This window comes from Pan paniscus, chromosome 4, assembly GCF_029289425.2.
Source record: "Pan paniscus chromosome 4, NHGRI_mPanPan1-v2.0_pri, whole genome shotgun sequence".
In the NCBI taxonomy this organism is placed as follows: domain Eukaryota; kingdom Metazoa; phylum Chordata; class Mammalia; order Primates; family Hominidae; genus Pan; species Pan paniscus.
This window is the reverse complement of record NC_073253.2, coordinates 172,429,047-172,441,690: the sequence shown is the minus strand read 5'-3', so window position 1 is coordinate 172,441,690 and position 12,644 is coordinate 172,429,047. Positions and strand designations below refer to the sequence as shown.

Genomic DNA, 12,644 nt, shown 5'->3' with positions numbered 1-12,644 from the left:
CTAAGTTCATGCCTGGGCTCACAGCACACGAGTAAACATACCTAGGCACCTTTGTCCACCCTGGGGGCGTTCCTGTGGACATGCACACACGTGCACTGGGACCTGTGCATCCACACGTGTACTTTACTCGGCACACACTTATCTCATACCTACTGTGTGCCAGACAAACATGTGCTCGGTACCCCTCTCCCCCGCAGCTGCGCATATGCAGGGTACCTCTAGCCCCAGACACCTACAGGCTCCTTCCATGCATGTGGCCAGGTGTGCAGACAGATGGATAACTTGCCCGCATGGCTGTGCACACACAGACATTCAGGTATGCGTGTCATAAACACATGGGCTCTCCCTTACAAGGGGGACTTGGGTGTATAGTCATGTGCATGCACAGTCCCCTGAACAGGTGCATGTGACAGGCACACCTGAACATAGGACATATGTATTCCGACACTCCAGTGACATATGCGTAAGCAGGTATGATGCACACGCTCACCTACCTAGGTAGGGGACTGGATCACCTATATCTGTGGCCAAAGACTTGAGCGCATTCATACTCACTCAGAAATCCTGCCTTAGTCAACTCAGGCTGCTATAGCAAAAATACCATAGACCAGGTGGGTTAAACAACAAATAAGTATTTCTCACACTTCTGGAGGCTGAGATGTCCAAGGGCAAGCCGCTGGCACATCTGGTATCTAGAGAGGGCCCTCTTCCTGGTTTGCAGACAGCTGTCTTTTTGCTGTGTCCTCACGATAGCAAGTGGAGATAAAGGAAGCCAGCTCCCTCCTGTCTCTTTTTATAAGGGCACTAATTCCTAATCCCACCCTAAGGGGTTCTCTTTCATGACCCAATTACCTCTCAAAGGCCCTGTCTCCAAATAACACCTTGCAGGTTAGTGTCTCAACGTATGAATTTTGGGGGATATAAACTTAATTTGATAGCATGTAGTGTTGGCTGAAGGGTGGGCATCCTGCCCTCGGCCCTGACCTGGCCCCAGATGAACTCCAGTTTTAAAAATTTTAGCTAGGGTCCTTGGTTTGCCTCTTTCTCACACATGCGTGTCCCCACTGCAAGGACTTATATTTTCTTCTAAGCGTGGGCTTACTAAGACCCCTCAACTTGCCCACCATTCTGATTTGAGCTACTCTTTCTCTTTCTTTTTCTTTCTTTTCTTTTCTTTTCTTTACTTTTTTTTTTTTGAGACAGAGTCCTGCTCTGTTACTCACCCAGGCTGGAGTGTAGTGGCAGGATCTAGGCTCACTGCAGCCCTGACCTCCTGGGCTCAAGCAATCCTCCCACCCCAGCCTTCCAAGTAGCTGGGACCACAGGTGCATGTCAACGTGACTGCGTAATTTTCTTTTTTGTAGAGATGTCTCCTATGTTGCCCAGACTGGTCTCAAACTCCTGGGCTCAAGCAATCCACCCACCTTAGCCTCCCAAAGCTCTGGGATTACAAGTGTGAGCCATCGTGTCCAGCCTCAGCTAGTCTTTCTGCAGCGACAAGGTGATAGCCACTTCTCCATATTCTACCCTCTGCCCCACTGCCCCTTCTAGGGCTGTGACCTGAACTCTTCAGTGGCAGAAACTGAATAGCTCTTCACCACAAATTCATGTCCTTTTTTCCTGGGCACGTGGCTAACTTTACTTTCCCAGGTTCCCTTGCAGTCAGATGTGGACATGTGACTACTTCCTGCCAATTGAAAATGTGTGGGATGACATGTGTCATTTTTGAGCCAAGGCTTTGAAGAAGTAAGTGTGTGCCCTGCACCCTCCCTCTTTCTCCTTCAGCTGGATGGATAGAGAAGATGAGGAGGCCCAGGGGATTGTGGAACCACAAGAAGGAAAAAGCAGGGTCTGTGTATCAGTGCCTGAAGGCAAGCCACCCATCAACCTGGAAACCAGCTTCAGACCATTATGTAAGTGGGAAGTAAAATTTTTTGAGCCTCCTGACAGATGCACAAATCTTGTAAAAATAGTTAAAAAAAAAAAGAATCATCAAAAAAATTTTCAGGTCATTATATACATTAGGGCCTATTTGTTATAGCAGCTAGCACTGCCCTAGTTAACACACTTCTTCTCCCAGCACTGCCTCACCTCTCTCCAGACACCTTGCTTCAGGCCACACAGACAGAGAGATTCAGTCAGACTTGATGTGTGAAAGGGGTTAGCGTGGAGGTTGCTTTTGGGCCTGGACCATTGCCAATGGTGGTCTTAATAAGGTGTGTGACTGTTTCAATGTGCCTATGGGGGTTGTAGGGTGTGTGATATGGGTGAAGACTTCCTGTCTGCTGTGCCATGGATCTGGGCCATTTCCTAGGTGGCTTTACAGTCCCAGTCCTCACAACCACTTTGTGAGTGGTGCTTATTATTCCCATTTCACAGATCAGGAAACTGAGGCTCAGAGAGAAGTGAGTTGCCCAAGGCTATACATCCTCTTAGAGATCTGCTAAGCTGTGAGTGTGCTTGGGGTGCCTGGAACTGGGCTTTGGCCACCACAGATGCCCACAGCTCATCTTCTTCCTGCCAAAGGACAGTCACAGTCTCTGCCTGGGACCCCCTTTGAAGTTCATACTCTCCTGCAGAGACACCTCTTCCCTCCTCTCCACCATGGATGCCAGTTCTAGCTCTGACCACATCTTCACCACAGCTAGCCCTGGCTGTTCCCATCTCTTAGCCCTTATCTAGTCTTCTCCATGCCATGAGAGTGGTGGAGTACCTCCACCCACAAAGCACCATCCTCAACTTCTCCCTTCCTGGCTGCCCACAGGGCATCAGTTCCTGATTTAGTCTCTGGCTGGGACTTCTGATCCTTCTTCTCTGTGAAGACCTCCTTGGCTTAGGCCTCACCCTCTCTCCCCCGATCATGATGAATTCAGTCTCCCTATTATCCCCGCTCCAATCTCTTCTCCTCACCATAGCTAGAGGAATCCACATTGGTCACTCCCATGCTTAGAAATATCCCATTGAGTTCTGGGAAAAGGCCATGTTCCTTAGTTGGGAATTGAAGGCCCTTTGAGTTTTGGCTTCAGCTCCCCCGCAGCCCCGAACTCCAACTTCTCAGCCATTCCAAACTACTTGTATTTCATCTGCTCTCACACATCCCTCCCTAGATTGCAGCTCCTCTTCTCTCTGCTGAGAATGCCTTTACCTTTCCCGGAAAACTCCTACTCATTCTTCATGACCCAATTCCAGGTTCTAGAACAAATATTCATTCTTTCACCAGTTACTTATTAATCACCTCCTATGTGACAAGCACTATTCTAGATGCCAGGGATTCAGTAGTGACCATAGCTGACAAAAATCCCAGTCCCCATGAAGGTCCCATGGAATGTGCATGTTTTTGTTTGTATGGGTGCAGATAAATCTCTGGAAGGGGACACTCCTTGCGAGGGGAGTGGCAGAAGACTTTTGTTGTGTCTTTTCTTTTTTTTTTTTTTGAGATGGAGTTTCACTCTTGTTGCCCAGGCTGGAGTGCAATGGCACAATTTTGGCTCACTGCAACCTCTGCTTCCTGGGTTCGAGTGATTCTCCTGCCTCAGCCTCCTGAGTAGCTGGGATTATAGGTACCCGCCACCATGGCCGGCTAATTTTTTGTATTTTTAGTAGAAACAGGGTTTCACAATGTTGGCCAGGGTAGTCTCGAACTCCTGACCTCAAGTGATCCACCTGCCTTGGCCTCCCAAAGTGCTGGGATTACAGGTGTGAGCCACCATGCCTGGCTTGTTGTGTCTTGTATGTCTGTTCTCTCTCTGTCTCCATACACACCACAAGAATGTGTGACTTTTTTGAGACAGAGTCTCACTCTGTCACTCAGGCTGGAGTGCAGTGGCAAGATCTTGGCTCACTGCAACCTCCACCTCCCAGGTTCAAGTGATGCTCGTGCCTCAGCCTCCTGAGTAGCTGGGATTACAAGCGTGCACCACCACACCCAGCTAATTTTTTGTAGAGACAGGGTTTCGCTATGTTGGCCAGGCTGGTCTCGAACTCCTAGCCTCAAGTGATCCGCCCACCTCGGCCTCCCAAACTACTGGGATTACAGGTGTGAGCCACCGCGCCTGACCAGAATGTGTGACTTTAATAATAAAAAAGCGAATGAAAAATATATGACCAAGAAAAGATTCAGCACTCAATCCTGAATAAGTCCATTCATTCAAGAGGGCAGTTTCTAAAAGGAGCAAGCAACCAACATCCCTCCCTGTGATCTACAACAGGAGTCATTGATTCAAATGTCTGGAGGAGCCAGGCAAGTGCTGTAAACGAGTGACCAGGTGGGGACCAGCTTAGAAGAGGAAGGCATTGGTGGAGGGGCAGTCCCATTCAGCTCCAGCCTATTGTTCTGTTGTGGGAATGTGTGCCTAGATCTTTTGCTTCTTCTTCTTCTTCTTTTTTTTTTTTGGGGGTAAAAAACCGGATGTCTGGATTTCTTTTCTTCTTCTTCTTCTTCTTTTTTTTTTTGTAGAGACGGAGTCTTGCTCTGTCGCCCCGGCTGGAATGCAATGGCGCGATCTCTGCTGACTGCAACCTCTGCCTCCTGGGTTCAAGCAATTCTCCTGCCTCAGCCTCCCGAGTAGCTGGGACTGCAGGTGTCCGCCACCACGCCGTTAATTTCTTTTGTATTTTAGTAGAGACGGGGTTTCACCGTGTTGTCCAGGCTGGTCTGAAACTCCTGAGCTCAGGTAATCTGCTCGCCTCAGCCTCCCAAAGTGCTAGGATTACAGGCCTGAGCCACTGAGCTCAGCCGGAAGTCTGGATTTCTGATGTGAATGTACATATTCCGACTTTTTGTGTGTGTGTGTGTGTGACAGAGTCTCGCTCTGTCGCCCAGGCTGGAGTGCAGTGGCGCGATTTCGGCTCACTGCAAGCTCTGCCTCCTGGGTTCAAGCCATTCTCCTGGCTCAGCCTCCGGAGTAGCTGGGACTACAGACACCTGCCACCACGCCCGGCTAATTTTTTGTATTTTTTAGTAGAGACGGGGTTTCACCGTGCTAGCCAGGATGGTCTCGATCTCCCGATCTCGTGATCCGCCGGCCTCAGCCTCCCAAAGTGCTGGGATTACAGGCGTGAGCCACCACGCCCAGCCTCTATATTCTGACTTTAAAATACTGGTAGTTAAGCCATTTATTAGAATATTGGCAGGTAAAACAGAGCTCTATTCAGCTGCAGGCCACCAGTTTTCGACCTCTGATTCACAGCTTTCCTGGGCCTTCCACGGACGTTACTTGCTGTACCAGGCACTGCGCTCTTTTGCATAGGGATGAGTTCCAGTCATCACTGGGGTCCCAGGCCAGGATCTGTGTCTGTTCCTCTTGCTTCAACCCGACTAGGCCTGAGGAGTTGAGGGTAGTGGAGGCCCTCAAATAATTGGGAATTCTGAGTCTCCAAAGGCGCGAAGCTGGGGCGCCTGACGGCAGGCACGGCTTAAAGGCTTGCCCAGGGCCACCCGGGGAGGACAAGGGTTGGAATTCAGGACTCCGCCTTCAATTCAGAGCTCCTTTCTCCAGGACTAGAAAAGGTTATTCCAGAGACGGGACTTGCGGCCAGAAGCCCAAGACGTCCTAGTCTTCGCGAATCCGTCCCATTAGAGCGACCGACAAAAACTACAAATTCCAGCATGCCCCGAGTCACGGACGGCCCTCGCGCTCCCGCCGGCTCCAACCATCCCTCTGCTCCTCATTGGCTCGCAAGCCTAACGTGCTGTTCCGTGACTGGTTACAGCTCTTGTCGCTCGAAAGAACCCATTGCTGGGGCTGGCCGGCGTGTGCCTTGGAGCCTCTAAGGAGATGAAACGGCACTCAACCAGGATGAGAGGCTGCCCGGCCAATGCAGCTGCCGCCCCGTCTGCTGCGGAGGCTTTGCTTTTTGACTCCCTGGCGACACTAAAGTTGAAGCGCTTCCGGCCGGAGGCCATTAGATGGGACACCCGGAAGGCGGAAGTTCTAGGGCGGAAGTGGCCGAGAGGAGAGGAGAATGGCGGCGGAAGGCTGCATTTGGCGTTGGGGCTGGGGCCGGCGGTGCCTGGGAAGGCCTGGGCTTCTCGGCCCCGGCCCTGGCCCCACTACACCTCTCTTTCTTCTTTTGTTGTTGGGGTCTGTGACTGCGGATATAACTGACGGCAACAGTGAACATCTCAAGCGGGAGCATTCGCTCATTAAGCCCTACCAAGGTGAAGCCCTTGGGGCGGGAATGAGTGAAGAGTGAGGGCGAGGCTGAACAGGGCTAGGGGAAGGCGTGCCCTTTCTCCTGAGCAGAGCATCTCTGTGGGTTTCCTGCCTCTGGTGAGGCCAGTCCTGGCGTGGCCTCTTAGCACCTGTCTCTTCCCACAGGGGTCGGTTCCAGCTCTATGCCCCTCTGGGACTTCCAGGGCAGCACTATGCTCACGAGCCAGTACGTACGTCTGACCCCTGACGAGCGCAGCAAAGAGGGCTCTATCTGGAACCACCAGGTGAGTGGTTCTCAAGAGGATAGGCGTACTGTGCGGTTGGCTGCTAGTCCCTGCCTCCCGAGCAGCTGAGACCCCAGCTTCGTTTATAGGTTTGCACCTCTGTCCCTGGCCTTTTCCTCATCTCGGCCACACCCACCAATAATAAGAGGCGATGGGTATTGGGTACTTACTATGTGTCAGGAGCTGCGCTTGACACTATATCCTCCTCACTTTAAAAGCCATGCGAGATGAGTAATGTTATCTCCATTTTACCCACTGAGAAGCTAAGACTCAGGTTTGAAAGTGCCTTACCCAAAGTTACATAGCCAGAAAGTAGTGGAACTGTCAGGCTGTCTGCCTTGAACCCCCTCAGTAGTGGGAAGAACCGAGCGAACTGGATCTTTATTGGGTGTTTTGCTGTGTATTAGGCACTGACCTTGCCATGCCTTATTGCATTTAATTTTCAAACAAGCTGTTTGAAATAGATGGCTTTCATGACTATACAAAGATAACCCAGCTAGCAAATGTCATAAACAGTATTTAAACTCTGATTTGTCTGATCTCTAAGCCCAGCAGTTCACTCGATGTACTTGACTCTTTTCACCTGGACAGTGGAGGAACCCCTTAGAACCCTTTTTGCAATGCTTGGTTGAGGGTCTTGTCATCAGTAGTGTGGAGGGACTGGACCTGTGGGCAGTTTTAGTGTCTGTGACCTTTGCCTCAGAGTATGTAGTATGTAGTATGTGAGCAGTGGCCAATGACAGCTGCTACACAGAATCCACACTGAGGCAGTCAAGGTGAGGAAAAAGGGGAAAGAAGAATAATTTGGGGCTGGGTTACAGCTTGGAGCGGGACCTGCTCCTGCCCCAGCTTGCCTAATCTCAGCCCTTCCCATGGCTTAAGCTGTTGGCCAGTGTTCTAGTTTTCTCCATCACCCTGCTCTCTGATCCCTGCTGGTTGACTTTCTTGTTTAGTTCTGGGAACCCACACTGTCCTTGTGTTGCCTGGTCTGCCCGTCCCCTCTGCTCCTCCTCTCCTTCCTGCCCCGAGCCTCCACACTGCTGTTAGTGGCATCTGGGGATACTTTCTTCAGCTTTCAGTCTGATCTTCAGAGCGTGGAGTCCCCTGTGAAGGGGTAAGCATGCATTATGTCTGCACAATCTGGCCCCTGGTGCATCTCCAGTCATTCTCTGTGTTAATTTTGTTCCAGCCTCCCTGGCTGCCTTCTTGCCTCAGGACCTTTGCACCTGTTGTTCCCTCTGTCTGGGACACTGCCTCCTGGCTCCTCATGCCTGCTTGGTTCCTTCTCATCTGTTAAGTCTCAATTCAAGTGCCACCCACGCAGACATTTCTTCATTAACCACCCTATCTCCCCCGAGTCACATTCTGTCACATTCTGTCTTAGGGCTTTCAGATATTTTAAAGAAATGATAATTCAGCCTTATATTTTTCATGGAAATGAGTTCAGTATAGCATTATTATTATTTTTTGAAAGCAAGGTGCAAACAGTGCTGGAACTGTAGAAATCAGGAGTAGCCACAAGTAATAGACTCATCTAAGACAGTGGCTTACATTTTGGTTGTAGATAGCTGATGGTTGGCATCATTAGTGGCTCGAGGATGTCACAGGACTGAGAGGCTTCTGCACTTGCCTTCATCGAATTTTCAGTCTGGAGTACAATTGTTTTGCCTTCCTTCCTCCACCTTTCTATTTGGCTCTGCTGATATTCCTGAAACATTTGGAGTGCTTCCTGTAAATTCCGGAAAGAAATTGCTTGGAAATCAGAATTTTCTGTTCAGTGTTTCCCAAGAACTGCCTCTTCCTTTAATGAGCTGGAGGGATGCTTCCTAAACTTTTCCCTTTTTTATCTCCTTCATTCACTCCATCCGGGAGAGGCGTGCACTCAGGCGAACATTCCCTGAACACCTGCTGTCTTCTGAGCAGCCATAAAATAGCTCCTGCTGTGGTGCAGGGGGGGTGGTCTAGATGAAGGAGTGGCTCAGAGTTGACTAGTTGACTAGAACTCTTAAGTGCCTGGTGGCTGCAGCGTAGGACCTGGGGAGGCTGCTCAGGCCCTGTCCTTTTGGGGGTCTTGTGCGGAGGCTGCGGCAGTGGTCTTTAAGCTTTCTTTGCTGTTGTAGCAACCTTTTGAAAAGTTGGCATCAAAAATTGTTTGTCATTAGGTTTAAGTATTTGCAAAGGATGACAGCATATTTTAAATATTGACATTTTAAACTAAAACTGTTCAGTATTTTAAACATTCAGTGGAATCTAAATATTGCAATTTGATGTCCACTTTTTTTTTTTTTGAGACGGAGTCTTGTTCTATCACCCAGGCTGGAGGGCAGTGGCGCAGTCTCGGCTCGCTGCAACTTCCACCTTCCTGGTTCAAGTGATTCTCCTGCCTCAGCCCCCTGAGTAGCTGGAATTACAGGTGTGCACCACCACGCCCAGCTAGTTTTTGTATTTTTAGTAGAGGTTTTTTTTTTTTTTTTTTTTTTTTTGAGACAGAGTCATGCTCTATCACCCAGGCTGGAGTGCAGTGGTGCGATCTCAGCTCACTGCAACCTCCACCTCACGAGTTCAAGCGATTCTTCTGCCTCAGCCTCCCCAGTAGCTGGGATTACAGGCGCGCACTGCCATGTCCAGCTAATTTTTTGTATTTTTAGTAGAGATGAGGTTTTGCCATGTTTGCGAGGCTGGTCTCCAACTCCTGGCCTCAAGTGATCGCCCACCTCGGCCTCCCAAAGTGCTAGGATTACAGGTGTGAGCCACTGTGCCTGGCCAGTATGTCAGTTTTTTAATTGAACTTGTATTTTCATTTCCACACAGAATATTATCCTAATGCAATATATTTAATGCTTGAAAATGTTATTCATTAGCCTACCATATTCTTCTGCAAGTAAAATAAATATGATAATTTAAACTTTTTAATTTTGTTGAGACTGAAACTTTTAATATTTTATTTGAGATTATTATAATTATCTGTACACACTTGATAAAAGTAAATGCATTACACAGTTTTTGAATAATTATTATACAAAAGTAAACATTTTTTGAAACATGAGATCTCAGTAGGATGTCACCCCCTACCCCCATCTGGATGGATAATACTGTCAGAATAAGACAAGTTCAGTACCGCTTCTACTTTTTGTTTTTATGTACATGAATTCTGAGAAACTGTGTTCTCTTAAATAGTAGTTGGAGATGGGGTTATTTTTAAAATTTTAAATTTCTATTATAGATGGGATCTTACTATGTTGCCCAGTCTTATCTTGAACTCTTGGACTCAAGCAATCTTCCCACCTCAGCCTCTGAGTATCTGGGACACAGGTGCTCACCACCACTGTGCCTGGCACAGCGGGAGTTTTGGTAGAGCAGCATCACTGAATATTTTGATCTTCTTTTGGTTTATAAACCCAACGTCATGCAGTGATCTTTTATCAAAACTTTTGATGATGTTTCGGCTGACTGTTGATTACATCTGCATTCCGTTTCGTTGCAAGCAGAGATGTGGAAACTGCTGAACTGTAAAATAGCCTCTTATTGCCAGGTGATTCTGATGTAGTTGGCCTGGTGTAGGACCAAGGCATTAAGCTTTCTGAGCTCCCCAGGTGGGTTGGCTGTGGGTTAAGAACTGTGGTCATATCGTGTTTGTCCCCAAAAGCAGCTTCTGAATCATTTCCAGCCTGTGCCTTGCCTGCTTAAGATCCTCCAGAGGCCTTCTATTGTCTGTATCATAGTATGTCTCTACTAATCTGCAGTTTTAATCTGGGGTCATGGAGACTTTCTAAGGCCTGCGTAGTCCTGGAGGAGTCCGTTTCCAGGTCCTCCACTGTCTCATGTGCTCATTCCTGAAACCAGCCTCCCCGTGAACATGCTGGGAATGGGTGTGTGGGTTTTCCTTTCCCACCTCCCTCACTCAGTTGCCCTTCTGCTCTGAGGTCAGCCTCCCAGCAGCCTGGTCTTTCTTCAGGGTGTTGTCCCCAGGTGCAGAAAACTCCTGGGCACCAAAGAGACCATTTGAAATCTGGTTTCTGGGCTGACTTTCGTACATGTGAGATGTATTTTTTTAAAGTTTTCAAATATATGAGGGCTATTTTAGTTATCTTTTAAAATTGTTTATTATTGTTAGATAGCTGATGGAATTGCATCATGGTCAGATTTTTTGGACGCGTTCTGTTTGTGCTTATGAATGTGGATTCTCTACTTGTTGACTACAGTGTGCCACGTAGGTTCTTTAGGTCAAACTTGCTTTCTGAGCTTCCCAGGTGGGTCTGCTGTGCAGCCAGGGTTAAGATTGAGTTCGGATATTCTCTAGCTTTCCTCATGTTTTTGTCTGCTCGCTTTTATAAGTTACTAAGAGAGCTTTGTTAAAAATTTCTGTGTATGGCTGGGCAAGGTGACATGTGCCTGTAAGTCTCAGCTACTGGGGAGGCTGAGGCAGGAGGATTGCTTGAGTCAAGGAGTTCAAAACCAGCCCAGGCAGCATAGTAAGACCCCATCTCAAAAAAAAAAAAAGTGTTAAAAAAATTTCTGTATATGGATTTGTCTGCATCTTTGTAGTTCTGTCAGTTTCTGTTTTATATGTTTTGAGGCCAAATTAAGTACATACAAAAACTTAGATTTATTATATCTGTAGGTAAATGGAATCTTTTATCATTAAGAAGAACCCCTTTTTACATTTTGTTATGGGTATAGCTATAGAAGCTTGCTTTTTTTTAAAAAAAAACAACAACCGGTAATCAATTTATTAAAATAGTCAACTTTAAATATCTGCAATGGTGACTTCCACCTCAACTCCTGGCTCAATACTGATGGAAGTAATCTGCTTAATCTCAGAAGGACTGTGGAGGTCAGTGAGCCCCTTGTGGATTCTCATCTGGAAACGATCCCGTGTGTTAAAACCTTCACAAGGAGTTTTTCTTGTGGTGATTCTCGAAGCCTTGATAGGCATTCCAGCTGGTCCTTTCACTTTGAGATTCTTTTCCTTTGCTCCTCTGATCAAGTCAGCACACACCTTTTCTGGGGATTTTATGTTGCAGCTCATTAAAGTGATTCAGATTCAGTGAATTGTCACCTCTGGCTCCGCAGGTTTTCTTCCGGTATCTTTAAAGCTGTGGGTGGGCCGGGCGCGGTGGCTCACGCCTGTAATCCCAGCACTTTGGGAGGCTAAGGCAGGCAGATCACCTGAGGTCGGGAGTTCGAGACCATCCTGGCCAACACGGTGAAACCCCGTCTCTATTAAAAATACAAAAATTAGCTGGGTGTGGTGGCGGGCGCTTGTAGTCCCAGTTACTCTGGAGGCTGAGGCAGGAGAATTGCTTGAACCTGGGAGGCAGAAGTAGCAGTGAGCTGAGATTATGCCACTGCACTCCAGCCTGGGCGACAGAGCGAGACTGTCTCAAAAAATAAAAAAATAAATAAATAAATAAATAAATGCCATGGCTGCTGCGAGGCTTCCTGACCAACTTGTTCCTCAGCCAGAGCAAGCAGTGGTGAGGCAGGAGCAGGAGCGGGCAGACCACAGCTCTGCACCGCCTGTGGCCGTGTCTTCCTGAAGGAGCAGAAGCTTGCTTTTGGTTAGTGTTTGCATGATACATTTTTCCTGTCCTTTTACTTTTTCCCATTTCTTTATGTTTTAGCGTTTTCTCTTATAAATGGTATATTACTAGGCTTCAGGGGTGTTATTTTTATTGTTGTAAATGCATATAACATAAAATTTACCATTTTAACCCTTTATACCTTTAAATCCATTAATTTATGAAACTATTTTCTTCAGTAGGCTACACATTGACATTGAAACAGTGGCTTTTTTTTTTTTTTTTTTTTTAGACAGGGTCTTAATCTGTCACCTAGGCTGGAATGCAATGGTGTAATCACGGCTCACTGCAGCCTCGGTCTCCTGGGTGTGATCCTCCCACCTCAGCCTCCTGAGTAGCTGGGACTACAGGCGCACACCACCATGCCTGGCTAATTTTTTTTCTTTTTTTTTTTTTTTGGTAGAAGTAGGGTTTCACCATGTTGACTAGGCTGGTCTTGAACTCTGGGCTCAAGCAGTCCACCCACCTTGGCCTCCCAGAGTGCTGGGATTACAGGCATGAGCCACTGCGCCCAGCCTGACAATGGCATTTAAAAGATGTCATGGCTATCTAAAAAATGTTTCCACTGTTGTACTTACACATCTGCACATGCAAGAAAATTTCTCAAATCTTTCTTCCTTTTC

General features: G+C 47.6%; 1 protein-coding gene and 1 pseudogene across 4 annotated transcripts in view; one reads left to right on the top strand and one right to left on the bottom strand.

The window, feature by feature from the left end:
* Positions 1 to 12,644, top strand: part of LMAN2 (lectin, mannose binding 2) — a 50,893-nt gene that overhangs the window by 9,904 nt on the left and 28,345 nt on the right. The window contains exons 2-4 of one of the 4 annotated variants that reach the window (XM_063604312.1): positions 1,786 to 1,913; positions 4,457 to 6,160; positions 6,321 to 6,439. In XM_063604312.1, coding sequence (XP_063460382.1) covers positions 5,965 to 6,160; positions 6,321 to 6,439 — 315 coding nt within the window. In that variant the 5' untranslated portion in view covers positions 1,786 to 1,913; positions 4,457 to 5,964. Of the gene's footprint in view, positions 1 to 1,785; positions 1,914 to 4,258; positions 6,161 to 6,320; positions 6,440 to 12,644 lie in introns of those variants that run through there. The other 3 variants (XM_024928817.4, XM_034961063.3, XM_003806854.5) reach the window with 3 other exon arrangements.
* On the bottom strand, positions 7,882 to 11,816 carry LOC106634830 (small ribosomal subunit protein uS10-like; annotated as a pseudogene).